Below are 18,930 nucleotides of genomic sequence, written 5' to 3'. Positions count from 1 at the left end.
AAGATCTGGCATTTCGTTTCTGCCCCAATCCAGGTGCAAATGCACCACGGAGCCGAAACATAATTAATACAAGGTGGTGGTAAAGAAATCGCCCTAAAAGTAAGCCAGTTAAAACGTGTAAGCCACGATGTATGTACAAGAATTCGTATAAGTAAGAAACGATTCACTGAATTTCTTTTTGAACAATTTCCTGGTTTGCCTGTCGAAAGTGCGGGCACGCGTGCTCCGTACAGCGTCTATTCCTATTGTTCGCTGGAGTTCCTCGATTCTCTCACCTCTGCTAAACTGGTGGAAAGAAGCACTTGTAAATTAGTAAATGGTAAACTTCGTGGCCTCTGTTTATATTCCGTTGCCTTCGTCTGGTCTCTCCCTGCTCGCTAAACACAGACGCGTCGTCGTTGTTTGCGTGAGCAAGCCGCTTGGTGTAAGTGTTTGTGAAGCCTCGGCTACGTTTCTCGTATTCGTGCAGGTTTGAAATGGTGCCGAATTGCACGTTGTAAATGCCTGGAACGTGCGGGTGGTGTTTTATGAGGGGAATGGGCGAAACGTTAGCTTCAGAGCTGTTAGCTACTGTGCAGGGGGGTCCAGCGCTCATATCTTCGTATCATCGTGACCCGCGCTGCGGTCAGGTCTACGGTATGATGTTCAGCTCATGTGAACTCATGTGATATAAACGACTGTTCACTGCATGCTTTTTTCCAGATAGTGAGTGGGTGGTGTGCGGCAGGCTTTTTGAAAGTGAAGCATTGGCTACTGATTTTGTTTCTTTCTCCTTCTGTCTCAGATGCAGCTGTAGCAGCTGCTGTCCCTCAGGTGGACATCAGCATGGGCCTGGACTTTGACGTGAAGACCTTCTGCCACAACCTGCGGGCCACTAAGCCTCCTTACGAGTGTCCAGTTGAGAGCTGTCGCAAGGTCTACAAGAGTTACAGTGGCATTGAGTATCATCTCTATCACTATGACCATGACAATCCACCTCCTGCTCAGGGCAACACCCTACAGAAGCGCCGCAAAGGCCGGCCACCGCGCTCGTCCCTGGGTGGAAGCGGGGACATGGGGACTGGGATGGACACTGGGGTGCACAGCGGAACACTGGGCAGTCCAGGGGACCACTCCGACAGGTCCCATTCCCCAGACAGGGAGGCCATGACGTACGCCCAGGCCCAGCGCTTGGTGGAGCTGGAGATCCAGGGCCGCATTCATCGCATCAACATTTTTGAGAATCTGGATGTTGTATCGGAGGACGACAGCGGAGCGGAAGATGGAGCCGCCATTGAGGGGGCAGGGGGTGTTGCCACAGGGAACACATGCAATGGGACAGGTGGCGAGGGTGGAGGAGGTAGCGATGTGGGTGGGGACCGAACTGATATGCCTGCTAACGCCTCCACTAATGGGGGCAAGGGCGTCGGCGCCACCCCCAAGCCAGGGAAGCACAAGAACAAGGAGAAGAAGAAAGAAAGTTCCCATCACCATGGCACTTCTGTGGGGCCGGCCGTCAAGCTGCCGGAGGTGGTGTACCGCGAGCTGGACCAGGCCCGCCCTGATGCCCCACCACGCCCGTCATCCTACTATAGGTGGCCTTTCAATAGTTCACCCATAATTATTATATTTTTTGCAAATGTTTCAGTTTAAATCTAGTTGTGTGTACAGCAGAAAGTTATCTGGAAATATCCTGTTATTACCATTAGTATTATTCTAGTGATCTGTTCAGCTATTTTACTCTCCAAATTTACAACTCAGTTATAGATTTGGCTTGTCGTTGTACACATTACTTTATCCAGGATTTGTGTGCATCTCTTCTCATTTACAGCATTTACATCTACTCCAATTTCTACATGATGCGATTTTAAAATAAGCACAGGAAGAGCCTTTTTTTGTAAATTTTGGGTTGTGTGTTACGTAGGTACATAGATAAGTCTATGGAGGAGCTTGATGAAGAAGTGGAGTATGATATTGATGAAGAAGACTACATCTGGTTGGAAATTATGAACGATAAACGCCGCAGTGATGGAGTGGCACCCATCCCCCAGGAGGTCTTTGAGTATCTGATGGACAGACTGGAGAAGGAGTCTTGCTTTGAAAGCCACAACAAGGTAAAACATTGTATTTGTAGTCAAATATCCAGGGTGTCTTCTCACCTGGCCGCAGTCATAATGTATGTTCTTTTTTCCTCCTTGTGCTTTACATATTGGAATCTCAGGGGGACCCCAATGCCCTTATCGATGAAGATGCGGTTTGCTGCATCTGCAACGATGGCGAGTGCCAGAACAGCAATGTTATTCTCTTTTGTGACATGTGCAACCTGGCGGTGCACCAGGAGTGCTATGGTGTGCCCTACATCCCCGAGGGCCAGTGGCTGTGCCGGCGCTGCCTGCAGTCCCCGTCCCGAGCTGTTGATTGTGCCCTTTGTCCCAACAAAGGTGGGGCCTTTAAACAGACAGATGATGCCCGCTGGGCTCACGTGGTGTGCGCCCTCTGGATCCCGGAGGTGGGTTTCTTTGCTTGATTTTGGCCTTCGCTTTCTGTATCTGTTCTTTGTGTGTGTGCACACGTCCGCGTGTGTCGAACAGTGTGAAAAGTTTATTTTCAATTTTTCTTTCACATTGTATGCTTAAGACAGTGCTTCTTGATTATTTAGTGGTGTAACACCCCCCTACTTCTTGGAAGAAGTAAACATGATATGTAATAACTGCATGATGGAGGATTGAACTGCATTATTACGTGTGTTTTTTTTTTTAAATATACATTTACCTTTAAAAACACTCTGTGACCCTGACCCTGTGGCCGTGTTGGCTTGACGTAGTGGAGGGGTGTGCATTGGTGGCCCCATACTTTTTTATAAGCAGGTAAATTAATGTGGTCTTCTTTCATTAGTGGCCACCCCTGGATGGATGGCGCCCCAAATTGCATTTGCCTATATTTAAAGCCAAGGGCTACGTATGCTTCATATTTCCTCGTCTTAACTTTCGTGAGATTTACGCATGTCTCATTATCTTCGTCTCTCCTTGCCTCTATGGGTTTATTCACTGCACTTCATAAATCCTTCATGCTCTGGTTCAGTGCAAAAAATAAAATAAACACGCCATCGCCCCACTATTTGAGAAACACTGGCTTAAGATCTGTAGTCGTGGCATCAAAAGAGTAATTATCAGCAAAATAAATGTGTATGTATATGGCCGCAGATTATTTATGAATGCTTATGTGCTGTTCTAGGTGTGTTTTGCCAATACAGTGTTTCTGGAACCAATTGACAGCATTGAACACATCCCTCCTGCTCGCTGGAAACTCACCTGCTACATCTGCAAGCAGCGAGGATCAGGCGCCTGCATCCAATGCCACAAAGCTAACTGCTACACTGCCTTCCATGTCACCTGTGCACAGCAGGCCGGCCTCTACATGAAGATGGAGCCGGTCCGCGAGACTGGAGCCAACGGCACCTCCTTCAGTGTCCGAAAAACCGCTTACTGCGACATCCACACTCCTCCCGGTTCGGCTCGACCAATAGCAGGAGGCCTCGGTGGTGGGAGCCTAGGCTCCTCCAACAGTGAGGGCGAGGCAGATGATGATGATGATGAAATGCTCGGGACTGGTGAGGAAGAGGGTAAAGGGGGTTGGAGCTCAGAGAGGGCCAAGAGGGCAAAGGCCAAATCCAGGCTGAAGATGAAGAGGGCGAGGAAGATTTTGGCTGAGAGGAGAGCTGCCGCACCTGTGGTCTCAGTGCCTTGTATTCCACCACACAGGTAACTCCTCACCATCTATGTGGAACTGTAAGCTACTCTCCAGCAGCGTTATGTAATGAACGCAGCCTTCCACGTTATCTCCGTCATGCTGTAGCTACAAGAAGTGCTGATTTTGAACTCATTTGGAAGAATGTATGAATGATGGGGAATGAGGATGAAGAAGGTTTCAAGAGTGTGGGAGCCATCGTTTTAAACTCAATAAGCACAGTTTACATTTCACGGCAGTGTCGTGGTGCATGGTTCCACCCTGGAACCACAGAGAACCTGGGCCTGAAACAATTAGTCAGCAGTGTCGATTATGAAAAATTGTTGCTGCGTCGTATTAGAAGGCCATGTTAATGGAATATAATAATTTTTTCAGCACAGCGACAATGTACGCATTATCTCGACCGGTTGTAACTGCGATAAACTACAGGCAGTCTTTGGTAGACAGTAGTACTCCAACTGTCAGCACAGACTGCATTCTGACTCGAACACGGACATGGGAATCATGGCGGAACGGATTTTTCATCTCACGGCAGTGATGCATGAGCATTTGAAATGGAGGCACCCTGGAGATTTAACGTCTGCTTCGGATAGGTATGTTTAAGCATCTTAAGCTTGATATTTTTGTTTAGTATCAGTAGATTTGCAGTCTGAGATATATCTAAGCCAGTTAACTGCAAGAATAAATTAGTGAATTACTGTCCTATCTCGTTATTTTTTCCATTTTTGTTCTCTCCTTAATGCTAGCGATCAGTCTGAAAAGTGAACCACTTCCACCTCTAATGTGGCTTGTGGGAACTCATTTACATGATATTTTGTTCAAATTCAGCTGTGTAATTGTGCATGTGTTGCTAAAAAGAGTAAACCAGTAAAATGATTTAATTGGCATTAGGCATTAACTATGATACATTGGCTTTCGTGTTAATTTGTGATAACTGATAGTTTTCTGTTGTTTCTATTTTAGTAGTAATAAGCGAAGGCGTGTGACTGTCTTCTCAGCACCTCAAAGAAGAAAGCCATTGTCACCGCAGAACGTCTCCCTATATCCATACTGCTCAATGAGTTTTAAATGTTTTTGTACTTTCAAATCCTGTTGAAAGCTTAGTTGAACTTGAGCCTTATTTTAAGGACTAACTGAATGCAAATTTACAACTGAAACCTTGTTTTGGAACCAGCAAGAACCTGATTTTGGACTGCCAGAAGCTGCTGTTTTTCCTTTGCTTATTTGCACATAATCTTTTGTAATACCTTTTGCACACACATTTTTATCTATTCATTTTTTTGCTGTAATCAGTTTCATATGTTAATGTAACCAATGCATGCAATAAAGTTTAATTTCCATTCATGTTTCATGGGTTATTATTTAATTTTTTTTATGGGCACTGCATATCAGAATTGAGCACAAGGTGGCAGTGTGAGACGTTTAGGATGGGTAGTAAACTAGTGTACTTTTCTGATGCTGGCTAAAACCCTCTGTTTTATGGTATTGTGTAATTATTGTTACAGAGCCCAATGATACACAGTACACTCTAATGGTGTTTTGTATATAGCGTTTACACCATACATGTGGCAGCTCTCACGCATATCTCCTCATTCTAGATTATTTCAACTTGACCCTGTCAATACAGCACATGCACAAATCTCATCGAACATCATGTTCGGATGACTGGATGACTGAAATAATTTGCTGCCAAGAAAAAGGCTAGTTATGGTAGGGTAGTTCTTCAGGGGAATACAAGGGACTTTCTGGTTTTCATCTATTATTTATGTAAATCATGAGGGCATTTTTTTACCATTGCACATGGCACCACTTTTTGGGCAAATATCGCCCTTGCTGGTGTTATTTAATGAAAGTAGACACAAGCGGCGTGTTCAGTTCTGTGAATAAACTCAACAAAATATGAATTCTCCACAAGCCAGTTTCTAACTGATTATTTCTCCCAGGCAAGGCAACCCTGGGTAAACTTTGTATATTGCCCATTTATTTAAATGTATTTGTGTCTGCAGGTTGAGCAAAATCACCAGTAACCTGAACGTGCAAAGAAAAAGTCAATTCATGCAGCGTCTGCACAGCTACTGGACGCTGAAGAGGCAGAGCCGTAATGGAGTTCCCCTGCTGCGCCGGCTGCAAACGCACCTCCAGTCCCAGCGCAACACTGATCCTGCCCCTGCTGCCATTGTGAGTTCCTCTTCTCTAACGCAGCCACGGGTTACGGGTCTGAAGTAGACACCCACAGTTAGGAAGAGATGGGTGAAGGAGGGAGGTTATATATTGCACCTTCATTTTTATCATTACATTATAATTTTTGTGTTGTGTGTGTCTTTAGAGGGGAGACGTTGAAGAGAAGCACTCAGCCCTAAAGGAGCAGCTTAAGGCGTGGCAGCGGCTTAGACATGACTTGGAGCGAGCCCGATTGCTGGTTGAGCTCATTCGCAAGAGGGAGAAGTTGAAAAGGGAGACGGTGAGTTGCATTGTACTGTACTCAGCTGCCATTGGGGTTGTGGTCAGTATGTTGGTTCAGGTTTATGTATTAAAGTTACATGAAGGGCCGTCATGATTTAGCTAACAATGAATTTTCTTCTAAATAATTACATTTGAACTATGTCTTGAAGTAGGGTTTCTGTGGATCCTTAAAAAGTCTTCAATTGGATTTTGGAAAATTCAAGATTGGTTTATTGTCAGTACAACAATATACACAGTTTACCTTGTACTGAAATAATGTTTCACACAGACCCCCCATAGTGCAATCATAAAAGAAGTTCAACTATGTGTGTGTGTATATATATGTAAATACTAGTGCTGTGCAATTAATCGCAATCGTAAAAAAAAACGTGATTTAAGCACATGCGATTTCTAAACCACTTAAGGTTTAGATTTTTATTCACAATACGGTGTGTGTATGATTTTAATATGTTAACCAATCAGAGCTGACGCAGCACACCGGGCAATCACAGCTAAGCTGAGCGGGAGAAAAATGTTAACCAATCAGATGCAGGTCAAAATAAAAATGATTTGGTGCCAAAGAGCAATTCAACGTCAGTCGTTTGGGAGTATTTTGGATTCAGGAGAGAGGATGTGTCACAGAGCAAGGTAACTTGCAAGACTTGTGAAATTATTATTCCAACGAAACAGAGCAATACTGCAAATCTGTTCCAACACTTAAAACCGCGTCATAAAAAACTGCATGATCAATGCAGGTCGACAAAGACCATCGAAACAAACAAACGCACACAAAGACAGACTGAACAAGTATCCATTGTTCAAGCATGAGAACGGATCAAAAAGGCACAAAGAAATTACCGACGCGATCACCTATCATATATGCAAAGATCTGATGCCTGCGCACATCGTCAGTAAAGACGGCTTCCGAAGACTAATACAAACACCTGACAAAAGTTACCAGCTGCCATCTCACACTCATTTTGTGCTAAAAACCTTTAGAGAGAAATCTGTTTTTTGGTTTTGATTTATGTTAGTTTTTATTTATTGTTCTGACTGGAATTGAGGTTAGTTAATCTTTATTTTTTTCCATGTTGTCTGTTTTTAAGACAATTTATTACAGTTTTGTTTATTAAATACAATATTGTTATTTCATTGTGAAATGTTCTTGTGCACTGAATACATTTAGAATGTATGTAGCTTGTTTGAAAAAGCAAAAACAGTTGCCAAAATCGCAATCGCGATTCGTTCAAATATTCGTGGGTAGTGGTGGTGGCCTAGCGGTTAAGGAAGCGGCCCTGTAATCAGAAGGTTGCTGGTTCGAATCCCGATCCGCCAAGGTGCCACTGAGGTGCCACTGAGCAAAGCACCGTCCCCACACACTGCTCCCCGGGCGCCTGTCATGGTGCCCACTGCTCACTCAGGGTGATGGGTTAAATGCAGAGGACAAATTTCACTGTGTGCACCGTGTGCTGTGCTGCTTTGTATCACATGTGACAATCACTTCACTTTACTTTAGTAAATACACACTAAACTAAAACTTAAATTCTGTACAGATCTCTATAAGTAAAAGTAAAACAGGATTAATACGACATAACTGAACATAACTGTATTACCTGCACGCTCATTATATAAGAGTAGTTGAAATCACATGCCTTTGTGACTTAAACCTATGTGTTCAACATGATATTTAAATTGTGTTGCTTCAGGAAGGACACTATGCTGGACTGGCAGCTTCCATTGCTGTTGTTTATTTTTCTGTATTCAAGCCCCCGTATTTACATTTGTATTTTTTAATGAATGCTACCACTGACATTATTTTCCTTTTTTTCATTCAGATATGCAGAAATTAGAATGTATAAATTGCTATGTTAGTCAATTCATGTAGAAGTACAACAGAATTGAACAGATAAACAGATCCATGCCATGTAAAAATATCATAATCATTTAAATGTATACATTTGCCCAGTCCTAGTGACCAGCGCTGGTGACCACCCTTTTCCTGCAAAACAGCATCAATTCTTCTAGGTACTCAAGCATTCCTGGTTCTTCTATGTGCTGAACATAAGTTTCTGCCTGCATTTCTCAGCATTGAGGACACATTGTCCAAATCCATGGGCAGAAATTCAGCCCCAAATTTACAAAGATCCTCCACCATGCTTGACTGTTGCCTGTAGACACTCATTATTGTTCTATTTTCTAGGCCTTTGGTGAACAAACTGCCTTCAGCTACAGCTAAATATTTCAACATTTCAGAGCACCTGCTGCCATTTTTCTGCACCTCGGTTCATGGCAGATCATAGTTGAGACACTTGGCCTTGTTTTCATGTTGGAGGTGGCTTTTTGGCAGCAACTCTTCCATGAAGACCACTTGTAGCCAGACATCTCCAGATAGGGATGGGTGGGTGTACCCGGGTCCCACCGGTTTCTGCCATTTCTAAGCTGATTGCTCTGCTGGACATTTTCTAATTTCATATAGAACTAAGCTTGATGTGTTTTCCGTGGCTGACCACTTTGTCCACAATCCTCACCCTGTTTCTTTGTGCTTCTTTGTCTGGGAAAGACCTTGCTCATGCGGAATAACTTTGTCTTGTTGCTTTGTTCAGTCTTGCCATGGTCTACGTCAGGAATGTTTAGACTGTTTTGCTGTAATGTAATTGGTCCTGTACCTGCATTCCTTCACTATGGCGGAATTTATGGGTAGTTCTTTTTTTTTTTTATCACACCTGCATAAAAAATTTACCCATAGTACCCTGTCATACCCTGCAAAGGAAGTAAAACGCTTCCTAACACCAAAACATACCCTGTTTTACTGGATTTCTGGTTGTGATTTTCCTGTGGACAACACAAAGACTTTGAAGGGGTGAAGTCAAGGTTTAATTTTGGCTCGTTCATGGTTATTGCTTAGTTACTCACAGTGAGTATATTTCATGATTTTACAGGCATTAATCTCCACAGTTTACTTTAGTAATTACTGTAATAACATTTTCTTAATGTTTCTTAACGTATTTTGAAGTTCAACTCCTCGTTCTAGGACCTCGACTGCTTTCCATATCCTGTTAAAAGCAAGATGTAATTTACATAACTGATCATACCTCCATGATCTTTTATTTAAGGATCAACCACCACAGCCCCAATCATACATAATCCATCTTCTGACTAAGAAATGTGTGTGTGCTTCTAAAACTGTGTTTTTAATGTGAACTATCCAGATCAAGGTGCAGCAGCTGGCCCTGGAAATGCAGCTAACTCCTTTCCTGGTACTATTGCGCAGCACTTTGGAGCAACTAGAGGAACGAGACACAAGCAACTTCTTCACCGAACCGGTACCACTCAGTGAGGTGATCTCAGAAAACGAATCCATTCATAATTAAAGCTGTAGTATTTAGCAGAATAGCAGAAAAGGTTCTGTTCTTCGCTGTTATCGCCGTGTGATGTACGTAATGAGCATGAGGCGTGTTACGTATTCAGGTCCCGGATTACCTGGACCACATCGACCGGCCGATGGATTTCCAAACCATGTGGCGTTTGCTGGAGGCTCACTGCTACCCGAGCCTGCAGGCGTTCGAGGGGGACTTCCTGCTCATCGTCAACAACTGTCTGAAGTACAACGCCAAGGACACGGTGTTCTATCGGGCGGCGCTGCGGCTGCGGGAGAGCGGCGGCATGGTGCTGCGGCACGCCCGCCGACAGGCCGAACGGATCGGCTACGACTTCGACACGGGCATGCACCTGTCCCGGGAGCCCAGCCCTGAGTGCGAGAGGGACAGAGCTCAAATGGACACGTCCTTCAGTGAGGAGGGTAAGGCCGGCGCTATGCTCCGGAATAAACACGCTGTGTGAAGGAGTGGTAGCTGAATTATCGTGCTCTCGCTTACACCCACAGACTTTCTGTTGCCGGAAAAGCGGCGACATCTTTCTTTGGACGAGCAGCTGCGCGTCCTGCAGGAGCGTTTTGAAGAAGTGAGCTCGGGAAAGCACAGCATTGGCCGATCGCGGCGAGCTAAAGCCCTTCGCAAGGAGATGACCGTCATCAAGCGCAAACTGGCTCACCAGAAGGAAGGAGGACTTTGCATGGGTACGCGTGAATTAGGAGTCGCAGGGGACCGAGGCTCTGCCCTTCCTCACCACACCTCCACAATTCCGCATAATGATGAAGAAGAGAGCAGCAGCCAAGAGAAAGGTGACCCACACATGCCTTATGATAAAGGTCGAGAAAAACGGGCATATTCATTTCTTTATGCTTTGATGTGTTTTAGATGATTAAGTTGGGCCGTTAGCTATGGGTTGAGTTATTCCATAAGCAGGACCAGAAAAATGGCAGAAAATGGGAGCCTGTGTATGCACTCACTTGGGTGAAATGGGCGAGAATGTCCTCAGCATGGACAACAATGTTGCTGATCTGTTTCCTCTCCCTTTGTGTAGAGCTCAGTACCTCGTCCTCAGCTCTAGCTCCGGAAGTGGGCAGACGCACTTCAGTTCTGTTCTCCAAAAAGAACCCTAAAACAGCTGGTCCTCCAAAGCGGCCGGGCCGCCCCCCTAAAAACCGAGAGCCATTGCATGGTGGGCCATCTGGGGTGAACCCTAGTCCAGTGGGCCCACCTCAGCTACCCCTGCTGAATCCCGTGCGTCAGAAGAAGAGGCCACATAGTCCCCACTCCAGCTCCAGTTCTGAGACCTACAGTGACAATGATGACCTCCTGCCTGGTATGAGTCTGTATTGAATTGTAGAAGACACATTGAACTGTCCTTGCTATGACGGTAAATTCTGATCTGCTGCTTCTGCAGTTCTACCCACCAACAGTTTCGAAGCTGGGAGTCAACCGGTGACGGAAAGTTTCAGAGTGTACCGCAATGAGCGCAGCATGCCCCGCTCCAGCTCCGACTCCGAGTCCAGCAGCAGCAGCAGCAGCAGCGCTGCCTCCGACAGGACCAGGTAAAACACTACAGCTGCCACGCCTTTTACCATCTCTGCTACCATCTACCATCACATCAGGCTGGTGCGTCCAAAGAAACGTCTTTCTTTCTCTTCCTCAGTACCACGCCCTCCAAGCAAGGCCGCGGAAAACAGTCCTTCTCCCGCTCTGCCTTTCAAGAGGACAGCAGTGAGGAAACGTCCGGAACAGAAAATGACTCCTACTCAGTTGGAGTACGAGGTGTATCTCACTGTAAGTGTGAGAATAGTGCTGTCCCCCATTTCAAATACACAATACGACAAAGAATTTTACAAGCCAAATTCCAGAAAAGCTCCTTATATTTAAATAAAATGAAAACAGAACACAGATAACAATCCAGCACCAGGGCACTTCTCCGATTGTAATATGTGGATATGTGGTCTTCCCTGAAATAGAAGTGGTCTGGAGGGGAGCATATGTTGCTCTAAAACCTTTACACACCTTTCAGCCTTCATAGTTCCTTCTAAAACATGCAATCCCCATACCATCAGAGATGCTGGAACTGAACGCTGATCTCCCTCCTCTTCACCCTGAAGGACACGGCGTCCATGATTACAAACAAGAGTTTGGACTAGTCTGACCACAGAACCCTTTCCCACTTTGAAACAGTTCATTTCAAATATGGCTTCCTTTGTGCATGTTAGAGTCACAATGTCATTGTCACAATCATGCTGATGAGTGATGCAGTGACGTCTGAGGCCCTGAAGACCACGGGTATCCAATAAACCAACCTTGTCCCTTAGACACAGAGATATCTCTACTTTCTGTGAATCTTTTGATCATGTTATGTGCCATTGATGCGATTTGCAAAGCTTTTGCAATTTGATATGGTTGGTAGTAGCCTAGTGGGTAACACACTCGCCTATGAACCAGAAGACCCAGGTTCAAATCCCACTTACTACCATCATGTCCCTGAGCAAGACACTTAACCCTGAGTGTCTCCAGGTAGACTGTCCCTGTAACTACTGATTGTAAGTCGCTCTGGATACGGGCCTCTAGTAAATGCCGTAAATGTAAGTGATATCGAGGAACATTGTTTACAATGGCATTGCGTTAAATGCTGTAAGACATATTTAACACACAGTTTAAGTGAATGTCACTGAATTTATTTTGCATTCAGCCATCAACTCCCAGGCAGTATACCAGATGCTGATCTTTTTCAACCATCAGCCATTATGCATAGGATAAGTGTCATGTCATTGTGTTTCAGTGGTACGAGACCGTGGAAGATCTGGCTGCTGGATGACCTCAGATGACTACACTTCACTAGATGCACTGGACTTAGTGTGGGCCAAATGCAGGGGCTACCCATCATACCCTGCATTGGTGAGGACATACACACACATTCACACTCAGATATTCTAAATAGGGGTCTGTCCCTGTCAGTAAAACAATTGCCATTTCCCAGTCACTATTGATTGTGTTCATTAACATTCTAAGTATTCTAGCATCGATCTTTGTGATGATGCTTTTTGCCTCTTTGTGGGTCTGAACAACCTTTGTCTCCTTGTAAAGGTTCCAGACCACTGTGCAAGCAAATGTGCATGTGACATAGTGCTGGGCACGTTCATGATGAAATCAACTATGGGTATATTTACTCAATCATATATGTCAAAATTTTGCACAAGATCTGCCAATCAGAGATGAGCATTTTCTGTTCCATTTCCATTGTGAAGCACTCACAAGTATCCATCTGGCCAATGCTTGTCTGTAGGACCATAGCAGTGGCAACCGATCCTTGTTTCTTGTTCGACGGCATAGCGTACGTCACCCGCTGATTGCACCATGCTTTCTTACACACGCAACATGAAGCAATGGATCATTTGTTGCTGAATCAAGAAATATGTTAGTGAATGGTGTGATATTTATTTGTGAATTTTGAGGTAGATTAAGGAACCTCAAAAACCATGAATTAAAAAAACCCCGTAAGGTTTTAAGTGCCATGAAACATCCCAACACTGAGCACAAGATCCTGTATCTACCTATTATTTATGTCTCAGTCATAGTCATCTCAAGACCACAAACCAAACATGCAGATATATTATTACAACATCTCTAACATCTTATACAATGCCCCATGCTCTAATACTTTTACCACATGGATCTGAAAATCAAAGTAAATGAATCATGGCCACTACACAAACGCTATCTGGCAGCATTTGTAGATCGTGAAGGTGGAGTAAGGTGGGGTGGTGATGGCTTAATGCATTGCTTTGTATGTTTAAAGATTGTATTCATAAAAGTATTAATATTTCAAATAATTTGTGTACACAGTAATGACAATCATTTAGAAATAGAATAGAAAATTATGCAAAGTTATGGGCTTTCTCTGTGAATAAGGAAATCTGTGAATAAGGAAATCTTTTATCGTTGTTTTTTTTTTTTTTTTTTATCTTTCCAGATTATAGACCCTAAAATGCCACGAGAGGGGGTGTTCCACAGGGGTGTGCCAATCCCTGTTCCACCACTGGATGTACTCAAACTGGGGGAGCAAATGACTCAGGAGGCCCGAGAACACCTCTTCCTTGTGCTCTTCTTTGACAACAAAAGGACTTGGTCAGTCACTTTCTTCTTTTACTGACTTCCCTCTATGATGATATTTAAAAAAAAAAATAAAAAAAAAGTGATTGTCACATGTGATGCACAGCACACAGTGAAATTTGTCCTCTGCATTTAACCCATCACCCTGAGTGAGCAGTGGGCAGCCATGACAGGCGCCCAGGGAGCAGTGTGTGGGGACGGTGCTTTGCTCAGTGGCACCTCAGTGGCACCTTGGCGGATCTGGATTCGAACCGGCAACCTTCTGATTACGGGGCCGCTTCCTTAAGCGCTAGGCCACCACTGCCCCACTGCATATTTGCCCTTTCATTAATAGCATTAGGAGGAGCTATTGAATTGTGAATTCAGGTTTGTTATATTAACAAGCTGGCAGTTGAGACTTGTGTGTTGAGACAGAATCACTATGAAGGTCTGGTGGATTCCTGGTTTTCATACTGGCAGCGCAGGTTTCATTCCTGGTATGGCAATTTTTCACCTTACGTTTCACCAGTGGTTGGCCTAGCGTGTGAGGAAGGTTGCAGGTTCAATTCAGCCCTTCGTGGCTGCCCACTGCTACCTCAGGGGATGGGTTAAAAGCAGAGACAACCTTTCACTGTGTGTATCAGCTTCCCCAAGTGACCTGACACTAGATATGAGAAGCTCAGAGACCTCAACCAATAAAGCCAATCAGAAATAGTGGAAGGGCGGGACTTAAAGCTACACGGCTAAATTCAGCACTCGCCGGCGGATGTGCTCTGAGGGTGAGAATTCTTTTTACAAGAAAATTTTATTGCATTTTTTTACATTTTTATTACTGAACCCGGAATAGAATAGTGAGGTGGAAAAAGTATGTTCCTACATTTGTTTTTTCTAATTCAAATGAAACAAAGTCTATGCAATTTCCCACTAATAAAGGTCTATCTTATCTTATCTTATCTTATTTGTCAGTAAGCCAGCAGTCATGGCGCGCGGCACACTCCTTGGTTCACAAGTGCAATCATGATGTGATTACGCAGATCATGTGATTACATGAATGCAGAATGATGCGGTTTATGTTATGAGTACTGAAGTGACAATATATTATGTTGTTCTCTCGTAGTTTACCAACTGACTAAAGTGTCACCGGCTGCCCAGTCTCACTTCAATCTGTTAACTGTTCCTGCCGTTAGCAAAGGCGAACTTCTGGTCTTTAGTACCTATCCTTTCCATATGATTCACTCCTGTATTAAATGTATTTTGATGAAATGTTCATTTCATTAAAATTACAACAGCGCTACTCCCTTAAAGCACCCTGCACAATGACACAACAGGTGGGAATGCATATGGAGTCGGGCATTTTTATGAAAAAAAAAAAAATGGCAACAATTTCATGCTCAGGAATTTTTCTCACTATCACCCCTGTCTACTTGCCTTAACCTGACCATCCCTCTGGCCTCCCTCTCATTCACATACATGTATTCTCTCTCAGTCCTATTGACCTTTATTCCTCTCTAGAGCAGATCTCCACCTCACCAGGGTCTCTACTGTACTCTATTTAATACTCTCCATTAACACACTGAGAGCATTTTCTGCTTGTGAACATTGTCCCCATGGCCCCACGGTATATTAGTACTGATGCATCAACAACTCTAACATCAGGTCACACATTCATATTTCTAACGGTATTCCTAAGTATGGGAAAACCATGTTGGTGATCTGATAAGGAGACTCTGGATAGCAATTATTTTGATAACGTGACTCATTATATTCCATTATATTATATTCCAAAACATGATGTATATCAGAGGATTCTGTGCATTGGGTCTGTAATCTAGTCTTAGTTATACTTTTTTCTATCTCTGTTTCATCTCCTTTCCCAGTTTGTCTGTGTCGTACATGTGCACTTTATGTCAGTGTGTAACTTTGTTTAATTGTTCAAATGTTACATGTAGCACCAGGTTCCGGAGAAAAGTTGTTTCATTCCACTATGTGCTGTCTAACATTTTTGGAATTATTGAAATGACAATAAAGTCAACTTCAGCTTTAACAGCTATGAATGAAAGGTATTCAAAGAGCCACAAGAGCAGGCAAAGAATCGTCACAAGGTGGCGCTACCGTTCCAAATAAAGTTATGGTCATGTTCTCTACTGAAATAAAGTCTTGCATTTTCAGTGATCATTTGGCTATTTTAATTGTGAGTAATAAAGAGTGGCAGAGTAGTTGTATAAGAGTAGTTAAAGGTATCTGTCCAAAAAGCCCCGCCAGTAATCAAGTGTGTGAAAGATGTGTAGAAATGCTGTGAGATGTGTTCTAGAGTTCTAGAGTAAATATTTTCGCAATTGACAATTGTGCCTGTGTTAAATGCAGCGTCACCTCAGGTCCCAAAGTTCTTTGGGTGCCAATATGGATTTTCGTCTTTGTTCCCCGCGCAGAGATTTCACCATCAGATGTTTTAATTTGCTATTAATTAGTATTCATTTTAGTATTAATTTGGTTTTAATGGTGTCAATGATTTGATATTCAAAGTATTGCAATGTTTTATGTTGGTTAATAAAATACCTATGATCATTAAAATATGCAGAAATGTCGAACTGAAGGGTTTTCACCATATTCTAACTGCTTTTTCCACCATATTCTACTTTTCATTTATATTGAGGACTGACTGCTCTGTACACTTTGACACTGTGAAGGTTTTCACCACTTATGGTTTTTGCATTATGCATCCAAACTGGATTATATCAATCTACAAAAAGCAAAGCATTTTCATTGTAAACATTCATTTTAAATCTAAACTTTCTTTTTAATGAACGGTCTGTGGAAAAACCTGCTTAAAACACAGTTTCCTGTGCAGTGGAGAAAAGCCGCTGTGAATGGGTACATTTCCTGTCTTCTTGGCAAAGTTTAATCATAGTGCAAGTCTGCAGAATGTGAAGCAAAAGTAGGACAAAATTGACTCAAAATGTGTTTGAAGAACAGTAATGATGCCTCAGTCTTTTCTGATCTGTTCTACTCTGGTAACTGTGGCACCAGTTATTGGCTGCACGGCCAGTCCTATTCACAATGTTCACTGCCATATTCAGACGTCAATTGTGATGCCCTCACTAGTCTGACTAAAATGACTGATGTTGCATTCATATGGTCTTGAGAAGTAGAGATTTGTTACTGTGCACCGCAATGGCAATCTAATGATGAAATAGAACATATCAAATAAGTCAATTAGCATAAATCTGTGTCTCACCTGTATTCTCTGTCCCTCTCCAGGCAGTGGCTGCCACGGTCCAAGCTGGTCCCCCTGGGGGTGGACCAGGAGCTGGACAAGGAGAAGATGCTGGAAGGAAGGAAGTCCAACATCCGCAAGTCTGTGCAGGTGGCCTATCACCGGGCCATGCAGCACCGGAACAAAGTCCAGGGAGACCCCAGCAGCGACTCCAGCGACAGCGACTGACCACATGGACAGACCCACGGTGCATACTGAAAGCGGCCCATGCAGGTGGAAAGATACAGATACAACCACATCTGTGCACACTAAGCAGTATTAAATGAGCGATCGCATGAGGGTTGGGAACAGAGAATAGGAGGTGGTAATAATAGCCGTGTAAACAGAGGGTCTCTCACACTGTAATTGCTGATGGATAAATTCTAGGCCTTGTTTCCAGCCCCATTACAGTAATTCTGATAAATGCACAGTCTAGTTACAAAGAAAGGGACATGACACAGGGGTACACAATGTTTTAATTTATTCTCTTCGTGAATACATTTTGGTGCACACAATGATCTCACAGACTTTGTATTTATGGGATATCTTGGTTTCTATTTTGTGTATTTGTATTGATAACTGTTTGGGCTGGTGGGATGTAGATAGTTCATCTCCATTTTCTCCAACAATTCTTAGACATTTTGTAAAAATTACCAAAAGACCTCATGTAGAAATTAAAGATCTTTGAATTTTGTACATTTTGTGTACATTGTGTTTCTGTATCTACACACGTCTACACATCCTGTCTGTACGAGCAAAACTGAAGAAAAAAAGAAGTTACTTTGGTTTCAGTGACACCCAGCCAGAGTGAAGCATCGACTGAGCTGCAGAGAAATCTCAACGAGTGAAATTATAGACACCAGAAACAATAGTCCCATGTATTTTTGGAGCCAGATCAACAGATACCAAAGGGAATTTTAAAGTGCTGGCTAAATATTCATATTCTAAAATGGTTATTAATGTCATGTCACAAAATTCATAGAATTAAGAACGTATCTGAGATGGGAATAGGCCCTACAACCTAAACTTGTTGCAGTCATGGCACCTACCACAGGCTAATCATGGGAAATAATTGGCTGTTTAAGTTGGAATATTTTGTGATATATTACTTTATTGCATCCTCCTAAAGCTCCTCAAAGTGTGACTGAAGCTTTCAGCCAGAAAATAATGTCATCAGGTGGCATCCATCTGATCTCCAGTTGGCGGCTCTGCTCCTGGTTTCCAGCTTAATTCTTCGTACCTGATCCATAATCAGCAGAAGGCTTTTATTTCTTTAAATGGTTGTGTTTTGTTCTGTGGCCTCGATGCATCCATCCTCCCACAGGACTGCTTTTTCAATCAGGATGATCTTGCAGGAGGCCTTTCATGGTTTATCTTGAGGGTTGTGGTCTCTCCCCCACCCAGATGCAGCCATCATTCCCCTCCTATGTAGGTTTGTTGGTGTAAAAAGGGAGAATCGGACTGGCTCCAGTCTCCGCAGTTCAGACCAGCTGATCTTACGTTTCGGCAAATGCCACTTCATCCAGGCCTCCTGCCTCCTGTGATCCGTTGGAGATATTCTGTCACATATCAGCTTGAACCATATCTTTCCTCTGCATTTGTCTGTATTCCCCCACGACTGTCCCCAGTCTCGTCCCCAGGTTCTGAGGAGATGTTGAAGTAACTATTGGAACTAAATATCAGCAATTATTAACATGAGTTTATGTTGCAATGGATGATGTGAAAATATCCTTAGAAATTCTGTAAGATGAAAGCAGACAATGGTAACTTGCAAACGCTATTGGCATATTGCAATGGGTAAAGGGCGGGACTTTCTAAACCTCTGGGGGCCATATTTGAGAATCAGAGAGACTGGAAATGGAACCCATTGATAGAGATGTGAAAGTTTTAATTGTGCAAATTCTGCAGATTAGCTGTGTAGGAGTATTTGTGGGACTGTGAAGTAGTTTCTAACGTTGACATGTTTATTTTTGGAATAAAAAAGAACATTTCAATGAAAAGAATGGACAAAATGTGCAAACATAGTCGGTTCGATTT

General features: G+C 43.3%; 1 protein-coding gene across 4 annotated transcripts; it reads left to right on the top strand.

Annotated features, from left to right (window-relative positions):
* The first annotated feature begins 223 nt into the window (after positions 1–223).
* brpf1 (bromodomain and PHD finger containing, 1) lies at positions 224–17,589 on the top strand. 4 transcript variants are annotated; one of them, XM_028993157.1, is made up of 16 exons: positions 224–424; positions 785–1,574; positions 1,904–2,093; positions 2,201–2,488; positions 3,385–3,740; positions 5,733–5,904; positions 6,053–6,187; positions 9,378–9,506; positions 9,637–9,967; positions 10,052–10,348; positions 10,591–10,872; positions 10,954–11,101; positions 11,203–11,333; positions 12,331–12,446; positions 13,522–13,676; positions 16,899–17,589. In XM_028993157.1, exons 2-16 carry the CDS (start codon positions 826–828, stop codon positions 17,080–17,082), a joined length of 3,663 nt encoding a protein of 1,220 aa, XP_028848990.1. In that variant the 5' UTR covers positions 224–424; positions 785–825; the 3' UTR covers positions 17,083–17,589. The 4 variants fall into 4 exon arrangements, with proteins under 4 accessions (XP_028848990.1, XP_028848989.1, XP_028848988.1 ...); XM_028993156.1 differs by having other exon boundaries at positions 3,382–3,740; XM_028993155.1 differs by having other exon boundaries at positions 3,214–3,740; positions 10,052–10,243.
* Positions 17,590–18,930: the final 1,341 nt, after the last annotated feature.

This window comes from Denticeps clupeoides, chromosome 10 (genome assembly GCF_900700375.1).
Source record: "Denticeps clupeoides chromosome 10, fDenClu1.1, whole genome shotgun sequence".
In the NCBI taxonomy this organism is placed as follows: Eukaryota; Metazoa; Chordata; class Actinopteri; order Clupeiformes; family Denticipitidae; genus Denticeps; species Denticeps clupeoides.
The sequence above is the reverse complement of the archived record's forward strand: the minus strand, read 5'-3'. Positions and strand labels throughout refer to the sequence as shown.